This window comes from Rattus norvegicus, chromosome 5 (assembly GCF_036323735.1).
Source record: "Rattus norvegicus strain BN/NHsdMcwi chromosome 5, GRCr8, whole genome shotgun sequence".
NCBI classification, from domain to species: domain Eukaryota; kingdom Metazoa; phylum Chordata; class Mammalia; order Rodentia; family Muridae; genus Rattus; species Rattus norvegicus.
The window spans coordinates 70,349,791-70,365,000 of NC_086023.1; the positions used below are offsets into that span (position 1 = coordinate 70,349,791).

At 36.0% G+C, this 15,210-nt stretch overlaps 1 protein-coding gene across 1 annotated transcript in view; it reads left to right on the plus strand.

Moving 5' to 3' along the window:
* Cylc2 (cylicin 2) overlaps positions 1-15,210 on the plus strand; it is a 34,883-nt gene continuing 19,673 nt past the window's right edge. The window contains exons 1-4 of the mRNA NM_001427183.1: positions 1-57; positions 4,963-5,003; positions 7,177-7,298; positions 12,568-15,050. Of these exons, the coding sequence (NP_001414112.1) occupies positions 41-57; positions 4,963-5,003; positions 7,177-7,298; positions 12,568-14,346 (1,959 nt within the window). The 5' untranslated portion in view covers positions 1-40 and the 3' untranslated portion in view covers positions 14,347-15,050. The remainder of the gene's footprint in view (positions 58-4,962; positions 5,004-7,176; positions 7,299-12,567; positions 15,051-15,210) is intronic.

Sequence of the window (15,210 nt, forward strand, 5' to 3'; positions counted from 1 at the left end):
ATCACCAAACTTAGGCCCTGGCACGTCACAGGTGGAAGAAATGTCTATACCAAGATTGTAAGTCTTTTTGTCCAGTTTTCTGTTTTAAAATAATGGAAATCCTCAGTTCATTGAATAGTTTTTGTCTTTACTGTGAAGTGATGTTCACTATGTTGTTTTAAGGTCAATCATAAGTGTGGAAGAAGGCTTTAATAAGAGAGCTCCATTCTGAGGGCATAGCATTAGCTACTTTGATATAAGACTCATTTGCTCTACCTTAGTGAAATGGAGATAATTGCATTTTTTCTAAAAGTCTTGATTTCATGTCATGATGAATTTAGAAAGGATCATATAACACAGTGAATTATTGTTAACTGAAGGAGACTAATCTCTTTCTGAGCCACTTAAAAATTTATGGGGAAATGTTTTATGTTTGTCACATGAATGATGAGTGAACCTTAAAGGCCATGAGTAGGGCGTTTTAAGGCTGAAGTTCAATGGTGAAAGGCCTACACAAAGGAAACTAGTAGATTGATAACTACATTCTTCTTGATGAATTCTGAGATGTAAAGTATTCTGACATATGAAGCAGGCTATCTAGACAAAAAATAATTTAATAATATAATTTAATAATAGTAGTTTTCTTACACTTAAGTTATTTATGTCCAAATAAATTATGAAAATCAGTGAAATACATTAATTAAGAATTAATATATAAAATGCCTCTCAATCATGTAAAACCTTATGTAGAAAGCCTGAAGGCAAGACAAAAGAATGGAATTCAGAAATATAAAGAGAAGATTGGCTCATTTAAACTTTTAACAATTCCTTTTAATTGTAGTCCATCAGATTTGAACAAGTTTGAACATCAATGAAACTTTCCTCTGTAGCCCAGAGCCCACTTCCCTGGATCATATCATTGTTTAAAAAAACAATCTTAACAATGATCTGAATGCATTCCAATGCATTTCCCATGAATATGTTTAGGACTTGAGGAACCTGGCTCTTCAAAACTAAACAGTGTTCTGGAATACAGCAGGTTGTCATGGAACGCATTATGTAGAACAGGCTTGTCTCTGCCTCCCTTGTCTGAATATTTTATCACACCAATAGGAAAAGTATTTAAGACACACTCTAGAGTATTTAATGACCATCATTCTAATCCTAACCGTACATCTATGGTATCAATATTTCTATGGCATGTTCTTAAGATAATAAATCACTTGTGTTTCTGTGCTACTTATTTCGGCACAGTACCCTTGAGCTTCCTTGTTTGTTTTTTTTTTCTTTTCCAGTTGAAGTAGAATTTGTTGGCGATATTTCCAAATATTTAATGTAGGATTTATTTTTATAAGCAATCCATTAAGTATAACATTTTTAGCATTCTGCATTTTCATAGTCATTTGTTTCAAGAAATTTAAGCTGTGCTTCCCTGTTTCTCTCTTAAGACATTGATGGTTAAACAGAGGTTTACTCATTTCATTGTTAATAGCAAGGACGTAGAATGAGTCTAGAAGTCCATCAAAAAATTAATGGATTATGAAATTATGGAATACACAGTGGAACTTTTCTTAGCTGTACAGAAAAGTGAAATTATAGTGTTTATAGAAAAATAGATGAAACAGAAAAATTTATTAAATGAATTAACTTGGTTTGTGTGGGTTGGGGGAGGTACAGGGAGAAAGAGAAAGAATGTGTGTGTGTGTGTGTGTGTGTGTGTGTGTGTGTTTGTATTGTGGGATAGTGTCAAGTAAACCTAAGTGTGTATAAAAATAACACAAAGGAATTTGATGTTTTATATGCTAATTTAATCATAAAAATAAGCCATAAATTGTGCAAAACCAATTAATAAAAGAGTAATGTATTTAATATCTTTGGATTTCAATTGCCTTATGTTGTAAAGTATTTTCTCATTGGCTTCTGGTTTTATTTCATTATAATAAGAAAAGATACTCTGTATGATTCCAATGCTGTGTTAATGTGTTGAAAACTTTTATTTTTTATTCTTATTTGTCCTAGAGAATACTTCACTGAGATGAATGGATAATCTGTGTTTGTTATATGGAGTACTCTGTAGATATCTAAGACGATTTGTTTCTATATGTTACTTATGTTAAATTTAACTGTTAACATTTTTCTTCATACGTTCATTTCATATATTCATTAAATTGTAACTCACAGTTTAGGGTAGGTAGAATTATAAATTATATAAATGGTTTTAGGTTCATATTTACTACCAGGATAGAAACTACTTGACAAAAGCAATACGAGGAAGAAAGGGTTTATTCATCTTCTAGTTCCTGGTTATAATCTACCATGTTAGAAAATTACCATGGCAAGTGCTTGAGGGAACTGCATCTCCACCATAGTTTACAGTAAAGAGCAATGAGCTCATGCACACTTGTCATTGCTTAGCCCACTTTCTCTTGCCAAGCATGGTTCAGACATTATGGGTGGATCTTCCCACATCGATCAATGTAATTAAGATAATCCCCTCAAAGACATTCTTACATCCTTCACCTGACCCCCCACAAGGGGGTCTCTCTATAGTCCTAGCCCTCCTGGAACTTGCTCTGTAGACCAGGTTGGCCCTGGGTTTCAATATAACATCTTTCTATGCCTTTCCACCATTGAGATTAAAGGCATGAATCATCACCATCTAACCCTTACAGACATTCTTAAAGATACAGTTTTCATAGCAATCCTCTATGGCATCAAATCAATAATTGGAACTCACCATCACACAGTTAAACTACCACAATCCATAATCTTGGCACACTCACTCAATAAGGCATTGTTTTTTTTTATGAATTCCATTTTATTTACCCATTCAACTCCTCTGTGAAGACAGGTAGATTGACTGTGTCCACTCTAGTCTCCATGCTTCTGTTGCCATAAGACATGCAATGGATACTAGACAGTATGTTCATAGGTGTTAGTGGTTTTTACTTTCAAATTATAGGAAAAAGATAATCTTAAATTATTGATTTTGATGTTAACATTTTATGGTTTCTAGATATATTTCTTGAAAATTTGAAAGATATTTTCTATTCTATGTTCTTCCAATAAATGGATGAAATATAAATGAATATTATTTTTCATAATTTGTTCTACATATAATGAGATAATCATATTGTTTATTTATTATGATGACTGTGCTATTGATTTCATTTTTAATAATTTTTATTGTATAGTGTAAACTTTAGTTATTATATGATGTATCATTTTATTTTTTTGAAGAATATGTTGAAATTTAAAGTATTATGGGTCTGATTATTGAGTTCTGTAATATAAATTTTTAATAATAATCTTGACAGTTTGTGACATATTAATATTGACATGAAAGATAATTTGAAATATCTTTTCTCCCTCCCTTTTGTTTTATATTGTTTTATTAGTTTTTACACAAAGATTCAAGAGGTTGATTTTAAAAAATTATTTGGCATAATGAAATATTAAATCTATAAATTCTGTTTTATGACCCCTTACAATATTCTATTATATTGATACTTTTCTATTATATTGATTCTATTATATTGATCAATATAATATTCTATTATATTGATACCTTTTGTATTCATTCTTAATTTTAAATAATGTTGTTGCTAAGGAAAGATCAGAACCATCAAAATGGCTCAGCTGTATACCTTCAACCACCAGAAACTTGTACTACAGTTGAGACAAAAAGGAGGGACTAATTATGAACTTTATATATAATCAAATAAGTAAAATATGATGGTAAATAGGTGTCTCATTGCATCCAGTACTTGCTGCATAAGTCCAAGAACAGGAATTCAAATCCCCAGAATCCAGGTAACTGTCACTAGCGTACAGATGCCTGCCTATATTTTCAGTGCATGGAGACAGGATTGCCATAGGAATCTCATTAGACTAGCTGAATCAGTGAGTCTGCAGTCAAGTGAGGTACCATGTTTCAGTACAGACTGAAGAGAATCATTGAGTTTAGCCTTCTCATGTGCCTATACACACATGCAGATATGCTAACACACATGCTATCTGCATATAATACAACCATGCATACAAATACAAACACTACCTACCCATAGATAGGCAAAAAGTAAATGGAAAACTGAGAAACTAAGTTTATTGAGGTTTACTTGAGTATATAATTAATGCTCTGCTTCAGGTAGGATCATCAATTGCTATCCATTTGTTGCATAGTAGAACAATATAGGGCACTTGCATTAATGCATATTGCTGTTGGTCTGTGTTTAAGACAAATACAAATTATTTAACAAAATGTTCATTTCCGGTAACTGATGTTTTCCTATGGCAACAAACAAAGTAAATGGGAAGATATTAATGGACAACTATTTACAACAGAATTTGTTAATTTGATAGATTTTCTTTAAATATCTACACAATGAATCTCTATGTTAGCAATTAGAGTGCTCACTGTCACCCTACATATGTACCCATGAATACTTGTACATATCTCATTTAACAACCCAGACTTGGTTAAATTTTGAGAAGATATTGAATATGTGCTTCAGTTAAACATGAGTTAGAAAGTGATGATATTTCAGCTAAAAGTCAAGAAAATCTGTGATGTGGAATTAAAAATATACCTTGATCAGTGTTTTACAAATTAAAATTGAAAATCTATACAATTCAGATTTTACAAAACAGTAGGCTTTAAATCTCTCTCTCTCTCTCTCTCTCTCTCTCTCTCTCTCTCTCTCTCTCTCTCTGTCTGTCTCTGTCTCTCTCTCACACACACACATACACACACATACACACATAGATATATAGATAGATAGATAGATAGATAGATAGATAGATAGATAGATAGATAGATAGATAGTGTTTCTCCATCACACCTTAACCTTGGTGAAGTAAGAAAAATCTTCACTCATTCCTACTGTCCTGTAGATGAGACTGGCTTATAGTTAGCAGTGATTGCATACATAAAATATTGTCTTCATATAAATTCATTAAAATTTTTCTTTTTTATTTCAATAGCCTAAAAGTAACATATGGAGCATACGATAATTATATTCCAGGTAAGGTAGAGATTAATAATTATTTTTAAAATGATGTTTTTATTTTTCCTTTTTCTTGGAAATAGACTCTTTTATCTTACAAAATATTCTGACTACAATTTCCCCTCTCTCTACTCCTCCCCTCTCTCTACTTCTACCAGTTCCTTCCCACATCTTCTCCCTTTCGGTCTCATTAGAATAGAACAGGCTGCCAAGAGATATATACAAAACATAATAAAATATAGTTACAAGACGAAAGACATCACATCAAAGTTGAACAAGACAAACCAACAGAAGAAAAAGCTCAAGAAAAGGCACAAGAATCAGAGATCCACTCTTTCACAGACTCAGGAGTCCCATAAGAGCTCTAAACTGAAAGTCTTCCTATATAGTAGAGGACCTGGTGCCGACCCAGTCATGCCCTTTGCTTGCTGCTTCAGTGACTGGGAGCTCATGTGAATTTACTGAAGCTGATTCAGAGGGACTTGTTCTCCTGGTGACCTCCTTCTCTTCTGACTCTTGAACTTCTTCCACTTCCTTTTCCATAGAGTTTCCTGAGTTCTGAGGATGGAGATTTGCTAGCAATAACCAATTTAGATCTCAGTGTTCCAAGATACCCCCATCTCTGTCTGGGTCTGTATCTTTCTCTTTCTTTCGTTCTGCCTGTCTCTGTCTCTGTCTCTGTCTCTGTCTCTGTCTCTGTCTCTGTCTCTCTCTGTCTCTCTGTCTCTCTGTCTCTCTGTCTCTCTCTCTCTCTCTCTCTCTCTCTCTCTCTCTCTCTCTCTCTCTCTCTCTCTCTCTGTGTTTGTGTAATGTCAGGCTTTGTCTCTTTGCATTTGTTCCATTCTGCTTCAGGAGAATGCTTCTCTGATGATGGCTAAAGAAGAAACTTACCTTGAGTGCAACAGAATATTATTAGTAGCCATCTTATCACCATTTTTTTAAAAAGACCAGTAATATTTTGCTTTACCTAGGTTTCTGGTTCTTGATAACTAAGCAGTGATGTATACAGGTTATATCTCATGGAGAAGGTCTTATGCCAAATCAGACTCAATTGGTTGGTTGGTTCCCAAAAGTCATGCAAGATTAATTTTAGACATGTGTTTATTATCTTCAATTGAGTAAAAAAGCTGAAGTAGACTATAATTAATATGCCATGGTTTTTGGTGAGAGAACCTTTCTTGTGTGCAAAGTGAATACATTTCACATAGGTATAGATTATATAAGCATGGTTTCACATTTACTGAAATAATTTTATAAATAATATAACGCAAATGTCTTGTATTTGAAAAGCAGTGAAGAAACTAAATCCTTTCATACCAGGACCTCTTACTACATTCCAGATTTTTTAATATTCAGTGTATATAAATACTATACAATGCAAATAGGCTGAATATTGAAAAGCTTTAAGTATCAGGTTGTTTTCTCTCTTCAATGAAAAGTCAATATTACTTTTATTATGCACGTTTAATCACTGATGCTAATGTTTTCCTTTGGAGATTAGTAAAGGAAATGGTTCCTCTAAAATTTGCTGTATTTCATATATTCAAATAGAGAGATGGCATCTCTCCTTGGCCTCAGTTGTAATTGAAATATCCCTACTAATTGCTACTATTATTTCTGTGAGCTTCATCATCTAAGTCCCATTTTCTATTTGTTCACCTTTTTTATTTAGCAATTTTTTAATAATGACAGCATGTCTCTGAATATAATAGGTGTCTTTTTGCTGAGACACTGAATATTAACTGATAGGATTTTAAGTCGTAGTACTTAAATTCAGAAACATACTTTCTACATATTTTATGTCAAGCAGTGTGCCAAAAGTTCTTTGGTAGCTACAGAAGTGCTTGCTACAATATCTTTCTCTTCTCAACAAGATTATATTCAAACCAAAGAGCATGTGGCAATCTAAACTGGAAGAGAGCTATATTTAAATGGAAGTTGTAATACTCTTTTTGTTCTTTTATATTATAGACTACACTGGCTTCATTATGAATATTGATCAATTAGTTATTTATTTCTGGTAGTGGAGAAATAAAATTTTCATTTGAATACAGAGAATCTTAACTAACAAATGAAGCTGTGATTTATCTCATTTATTCATTCATTGGATTGTATATATCTCATGCATGTCCATTTCAGTTCAGACAAAATTCTATTCATAGCAAGGAATATGTTATCTTTCTCATTTTAGTCAGTGAATTAAGCAAAAAATCATGGAATCAGCAATACTTTTCCCTGGCATTTCCCAAACCACCAAGGCCAGGAAAGAAACGGAGATCACTACCTTCCCAGTTACAGAACAATCCAGCTCCTGTAAGTATATTAAAATACCATGTATATATAAACAATAAGTAGCTACTTAAAATTATAAAGTCATACATTATAAACTGTACTTCTGGATAAGGGCTAACGCAAGTCCTGTCGTGATAGACATGTTTTATATAATTGCCACCCAAATTTTACTAATGATCACTAGTGTATGCTAACATTTCATTCAGTATTATTACCTGAAATGCATTGAGTGTTTATAGAGAAAAAGTCAAGATAATTCAATTCACAATTAATGTGAATATCAAGGAAAATTTTACTGGATATAAATTCTTAGAGTAGGGTCGTGGGATAACATTACACACTAGTGAACATTTAGTGCTTTATTAATTCAAAATAAAATTCAGAATTCAAAAAAAGCTGTAAGATAAATATTTTCAAAATCTCTGAAGTAATTCTTGGGTAAGGAAATTTTGCCTAAAATAAACGAAGAAACATATTTTACAATTTTAGGAATGTATCCTATCAATTATGATCAACCTGCATTTTTCCTTTTTATTTTACTCAATTTATTTTTTTGTTGTTCAACATTTCTTTAAAATTAGCAATTTGTCATTTAATTATTTCAAATACCTGGAAAGAAGTTGAAAATAAACTTTATTTATAATATGTATAACTATAGTAGAATATGTTATTAATTGGTGGTAATTTATATCAAGTCAAGGCTTCCAGGGTTGTACTTATAACTGTAGGCAGCATTATAAAGTGCAGAAAATGACAATATATGTTGAGATATGCCCAAGTAAGACATTCAATCTCAGAGAATAACTAATTGTTAATTTTCATCTAGAAACAGAGTGTACCCACTTCTCCAAAAACACCTACAAAACGGTTAAAAATTAGACTGGCCTAATAACAAAGAGAGGTTTTAATGTGCCATGGACCTATGGAGAATTCTACCAAATTTTATCATTACATTTTTTCTTTTTTTTTTTTTGTTGGATAATTTTTATTTATATTTTAAACGTGATTCCCTTTCCTGGTTTCTCGTCCATACGCCTCTATCCCATCTCCCTTCCCCCTTCTTCTGTGAGGGTGTTCCCCCTCCACAACCAAACCTCCTTTCCATCTCCCTTCCCTGACATTGCTCTACACTGGGGGGTCCAGACTTGGCAGGACCAAGGGCTTCTTCTCACACTGGTACCTAACAAGGCCATCCTCTGCTACATATGCAGCTGGAGCCATGGGTCTGTGTCTATGTGTACTCCCTGGTAGAGAGAAACTGGGCAGCCTCCTCTAGTTCCTGATTTTGATGAGATTGCTTCAAGTTTCTCTCCAGTTAGTTTAATGTTGGCTAATATTTGACTGTATATTGCCTTTATTACACTTAGGAATGAGCCTTGGATTCCTGGTCTTTCAAAGACTTTTAACATAGAGGGGTGTTGAATTTTGTCAAATGCTTTCTCAGCATCTAATGAGATGATGATATTTTTTTCCTTTGACTTTGTTTACAAAGTGGATTATGTTGATGGATTTCCATATATTGAACAATCCCTGCATCCTTGGAATGAAGTCTACTTGATCATGATGAATGATAATTTTGATGTGTTCCTGGATTCAGTTTTTGAAATTTTATTGAGTATTTTTGCATCGATATTCCTAAGGGAAATTGGTCTGAAGCTCTTTCTTTATTGGGTCTTTTTGTGGTTTAGGTATAAGCATAATTGTGGCTTCATAGAAGGAATTGGGTAGTGTTCCAACTGTTCCTATTTTGTGGAATACTTTGAACAGTATTGGTATTGTGGCTTCTATGAAAGTCTGATGGAATTTTCTTTGCTTTTTTTTTTTTGATTGAGAGATTTTTAAAATTTTTTTATTAGAAATATTTCTTTACTTACATTTCAAATTTTTTCCCCTTCCCGGTTTCCTGTCCATAAGCCCCCATCCCTTTCCCTCCCCCTCCCCCATATGGCTATTCCACACAGACACTCCCTTACTGCCCCCCCCCATATTCCCCTGCACTGGGGGTCCAACCTTGGCAAGACCAAGGGCTTCCCTTTCCACTGGTGCCCCAACAAGGCTATTCTCTGCTACATATGCAGTTAGAGCCCTGGGTTAGTCCATGTATAGACCTTCGGTTTAGTCCCTGGAAGCTCTGGTTGGTTGGCATTGCTGTTTCTTATGGGATTGCAAGCTCCTTCAACTCTTTTAATACTCCTCTAATTCCCCCCAAGGGGATCCTGTTATCAGTTCAGTGGTTTGTTGCTATTATTGACCTCTGTATTGGACATGCTCTGGATGTGTCTCTCAGGAGAGATCTATATTCAGTCCCTTTCAGCATGCATTTTTTAGCTTCATCAATCTTATATAGTTTTGGTGGATGTATATATATGGGCCACATGTGAGGCAGGCTCTGAATGTCTGTTCCTTCAGTTTCTGCTCTAAACTTTGCTTCCATATCCCCTCTTATGGTTATTTTTCCCCTTTTAAGAAGGAGTGGGAGCATCCGCATTTTGGTCATCCTTCTTCTTGAGCTTCCTGTGGTCTGTGGATTGCATCTTGGGTATTTTGAGCTCTTTGGCTAATATCCACATATCAATGAGTGCATACCAAATGTGTTTTTCTGTGATTTAGTTACTTCACTTAGGATGATATTTTCTATTTCACTCCATTTGCCTATGAATTTCATGAAGTCATTGTTTTTGATAGCTGAGTAGTACTCCATTGTGTAGATGTAAATTTTTTTGAATCCGTTCCTCTGTTGAAGGACATCTGGGTTCTTTCCAGGCTCTGCCTATTAAAAATAAGGCTGCTATGAACAGAGTGGAGCATGTGTCTTTGTTCCATGTTGGACCATCTTTTAGGTATAAGCCCAGGAGATGTATAGCTGGGTCCTCAGGTAGTGTAATGTCCAATTTTCTGAGGATCCTCCAGACTAATTTCCAGAATGGTTGTACCAGTTTCTCCACATCCTCACCAGCATCTGCTGTCACCTGAGCTTTTTATCTTAGCCATTCTGACTGGTGTGAGGTGGAATCTCAGGGTTGTTTTGATTTGCATTTCCCTTATGACTAAGGATGTTGAACATTTCTTTAGGTGCTTTTCGGCCATTCGATAATCCTCAGCTGAGAATGTTCTGTTTAGCTCTGTATCCCATTTTTTAACAGGGTCATTTGGCTCTCTGGAGTCTAACTTCTTGAGTTCTCTGTATATTTTGGATATTAGCTCTCTATCAGATGTAGGATTGGTAAAGATCTTTTCCCAATCTGTTGGTTGGCTTTTTGTCCTAATGACAATGTCTTTTGCCATACAGAAGCTTTGCAGTTTATGATGTCCCATTTGTTGATTCTTGATCTTAGAGAAGAAGCCATTGGTGTTTTGTTCAGGAAATTTTCCCCAGTGCCCATGTGTTCAAGACTCCTCCCCACTTTTTCTTCTATTAGTTTGAGTGTATCTGGCTTGATGTTTTGATGTGGAGGTCGTTGATCCTCTTAGACTTAAAGCTTTGTACAGGGTGATGAGAATGGATCAATTTGCATTCTTCCACTTGTCAACCTCCAGTTGAAGCAGCACCATTTGTTGAAAATGCTACCTTTCTTCCATTGGACGGTTTTAGCTCCCTTGTCAAAGATCAAGTGACCATAAGTGTGTGGGCTCATCACTCCTTCTATTTCTTTAGGTGTTATGGGACTGTTGAGATGGCTTACCTGATCTGGATTTAACTTTGATACCTGGTATCTGTCTAGATAATTTTCCATTTCAATAAGATTTTCTAGTATTGTTGAATATAGCCTTTTAAATAAGATCTGATGATTTTTTAAATTTTCTCAGATTCTGTTGTTAAGTCTCCCTTTTCATTTCTGATTTTGTTAATTTGGATACACTGTTTCCTCTGGTTTGTCTGGCTTGTTGATTTTCTCAAAGAACCAGCTCCTGTTGTTTATTCTATGTATAGTTCTTTTTGTTTCTACTTGGTTGATTTCAGCCCTGAGTTTGAATATTTTCTGCCATCTACTCCTAGGAGCTCGGAGCTTTTTTGTGTTTTACATCATCTTTGACAGTTTTGTGGATGTTTTCTATGGTATCTTCTGCTCCTGGATTCTCTCTTCTATCTCTTGTATTGGTCATACTTGGGAATATGACTCCTGATCTCTTTCCTGGGTTTTCTATCTCCGGGGTTGTCTCCTTTTGTGACTTCTTTATTGTTTCTATTTCCATTTTTAAATCCTGGGTGGTTTTGTTCAATTCCTTCACCTGTTTGATTGTGTTTTCCTGTAATTCTTTAAGGGATTTTTGTGTTTCCTCTTTAGGGGCATCTACTTGTTTGCCTGTGTTGTCTTGTATTTCTTTAAGCAAGTTATGTCCTTAAAGTGCTCTATCATCATCATGAGATGTGATAAACCCAAATCTTGCTTTTCCAGTGTGTTTGCATATACAGTATTTGCTTTGTTGGAAGAACTGGACTCTGATGATGCGGAGTAGTCTTGGTTTCTGTTGCTTAGGTTCCTGTGCTTACCTCTTTACTTCAGGTTGTCTCTGTTTTTAGCTTATCCTGTTGTTTCTGAAAGTGGCTTTGCCCTCCTGTAGGCCTGTGTGTCAGTACTCCTGTAGACTTGTTTTTCTTACAGCCAGATCTAGGAACAGAGAGCTGTGGGACCAGGTCAGCTCTGGATGCAGGCAGAAACTGGAAGATTCCTGTCCCAGACTCCTCCTGGATTTTTGTGTTCTGAGGCCTCCAAGCCAGTTCCTCTGAGCAGAAGAGTTAGTCTTTCCTCAGCGCTACTAGTCACTGGCTTTCAGCTCTGGGAACAGACGGAAACCAGAAGCATCCTGCTCCTGACTGTCCCTAGGTTCCTTTGCCCAGAGGACACAGAGGGCACTAGGCAAATTCCTCTTGGGCTGGGAATGTGAACGGAAGTGGTAGTCTCCTCTGAAGTCTCAGGATTGTCCTTATTTCTGAGAGTCCAGCTCTCTCCCACACTGGAATTTAGTACAGAGAGCTGTGGGACAGGTTCAGCTCTGGGTGCAGGCAGAAACTGGAGGGTTAACATTAAATCTTAACAATTGTTGCCTCACTAAATTTAAAGTAAATCACAAGCCATGATACAATTGCCCATCACTCTAAATTATAATGAAATTCCAAAGTGCAATAGACCATAAAATCCAAAATTTGTCTACTTTTTACAATCTACATTTTGAGAATATTAAAAATATGTATTCAAAAGGTATTTCCAGTTGAAATTAAAATGTATGTGGTATATTATTATTAAAGTATGTATAAATCATTTCGCCCCTTATTTTTATCAATATTGAGGTAATTGATGAACAAAAATTAGGAATTCACAAACCACCATTATGGATGCACCGTTCCCTGATGAGAATATCTGAGAGACCATCAGTTTATTTGGCTGCCAGGAAGAGCCTTCCACCAAAACCACCTCGTTTTGGCAAGGGAGAGTTTAAAAGAGCGGGCACAACCAAGACTTTGGCTTCAGAAAAATCAAAGAAAGAAGTGAAACTGAAAAAAGATGAATGTGAAGCAAAAGAGAAGAAAGCTCTAAAGACAGAGAAGGAAGAAAATCTCAAACCAGTTGATACAAAAATTTCAAAGGATTCACAGAAGGACAAGGGAAAAATATCTTCAGGCTCTGAAGGTGAAAAGGCTGGTGTGAAGAAAGATGTCACGACCAGTAAAAAAGGCACAAAGGGTACTGATTCAGCCTCAGAAACCGGAAGTGACAAGCCTGGTGTGAAGAAAGACATCAAGACCAGTAAAAAAGGCACAAAGGGTACTGATTCAGCCTCAGAATCTGGAAATGAAAAGGCTAGTGGGAAGAAGGAAGCCAAGACCAGTAAAAAAGGCCCAAAGGCTAAAGATTCAGCCTCAGAAACAGGAAGTGAAAAGGCTGGTGGAAAAAAGGAAGCCAAGAGCAGTAAGAAAGGCTTAAAGGCTAAAGAGTCAGCCTCAGACAGCGGAAGTGAAAAGGCTGGTGGGAAGAAGGAAGCCAAGAGCAGTAAGAAAGGCTTAAAGGCTAAAGAGTCAGCCTCAGACAGCGGAAGTGAAAAGGCTGGTGGGAAGAAGGGAGTCAAGGGCAGTAAGAAAGGCTTAAAGGCTAAAGAGTCAGCCTCAGACAGCGGAAGTGAAAAGGCTGGTGGGAAGAAGGGAGTCAAGGGCAGTAAGAAAGGCTCAAAGGCTAAAGATTCAGCCTCAGAAACCGGAAGTGAGAAGGCTGGTGGGAAGAAGGACGCCAAGGCAAGTAAAAAGGTCTCAAAGGATAAATCTTCAGCCTCAGAATCTGGAGGTGAAAAGGCTGGTGGCAAGAAGGAAGCCAAGGCAAGTAAAAAGGTCTCAAAGGATAAATCTTCAGCCTCAGAATCTGGAGGTGAAAAGGCTGGTGGCAAGAAGGAAGCCAAGGCAAGTAAAAAGGTCTCAAAGGACAAAGCTTCTCCCTCAGAATCTGAAGTTGCAAAGGCTGGAGGGAAGAAGGAAGCCAAGGCAAGTAAGAAGGTCTCAAAGGACAAAGTTTCTGCCTCAGAATCTGGAGGTGAAAAGGCTGGAGGGAAGAAGGAAGCCAAGGCAAGTAAGAAGGTCTCAAAGGACAAAGTTTCTGCCTCAGAATCTGACGGTGAAAAGTCTGGTGGGAAGAAGGAAGCCAGGGCAAGTAAAAAGGGCTCAAAGGACAAAGCTTCTGCCTCAGAATCTGGAGGTGAAAAGGCTGGTGGGAAGAAGGAAGCCAAAGCAGATAAAAAAAGCCCAAAGCAGTCAAAAGAAACACTTGTAAGTAAAGCAGTTGACAAAGATGTTGGAAAGAAAGAAGAAAAGTCAGTTAAACAGGGTTCAAAAGGCAAAGATGTGGTTGCAGATTCTGCAAGTGAAAAGGGAGATGCAGGGAAAGAGGCCAAGAAGAAGGAAGAGAAAGAGAAAAAGAAAAAGGGAGAGGGAGATGCAAAAGAGGGTAGTAAGAAAGAGAAGAAAGACAAGAAGGACAAGAAGGACAAGAAGGACAAAAAGGACAAGAAGGACAAGAAGGACAAGAAAGACAAGAAAGAAAAGAAAGACAAGAAAGAAAAGAAAGAAAAGAAGGCAAAGTAAGTCTTGGTTCAGAAAGCAAACCGAAGGTAAGAACTCCAAAGCATAGTCAGTGAACCCATTTTGATAGTCTTAACATTCATCGTGAGATAAAAGAAGTATGCAAAGATTAATCAAACCATTTATTAAAGAGAAGGAAAATTACACGGTGAAATGAAAGTATACTCATGGAATTAAAAAGAGGACTAAGAACGTTCATAGGATTCACTGAACCATGTGGAAGATACCCATTTTAAATGTGTAGCTATGGAGGTATTAAAGTAAAATCACTAGGGAGATTCAAAGAATATATAAATAAGAATGCAGAAAATAACAATTGGAAAACAAACAACAACAAAAAAAACCCTACAATATTCCATAAGGATTTTGTTTTAAAGGCTTACAAGAAGGCTTGGTGCTGTGTCTAGCTTTAATGATGTGCAGCTGAGCTTGTACACCTATGAAGCACAATAGCCAAGAAAAGCCAAACAACGCTTAGACAACAGAACTTGAACTGAATAAATATCAAAAAATGGCTTCACAAGGAAAACAAGTAGAAGAGCAGGAAGAGAGGGAGGGGATGAAGAGAAAGATGGAAGGAAAGACAAGAGAGCAAAGATCACCGTCCATACGAAAAAGGAGGAAGGACACCTTGAGTTTGTTTACAGGACCATCTGAGTTTCAAGTGCCCACAATGACCCACCTGTCATCCCTGATGAACATTTTTGGTAAGTGAGTTTTGTCTTATTTTAACTGAAATTGAATGATAATAATTTAACCAACTACAAGAAGACTATTGATGTCAAAGTTCTTACATTCAACTCTGTAAGTTTTACTTTATTAAAGTTACTCGTTACCATCAAACAAAGCAATTGTTTAAAATGTCAA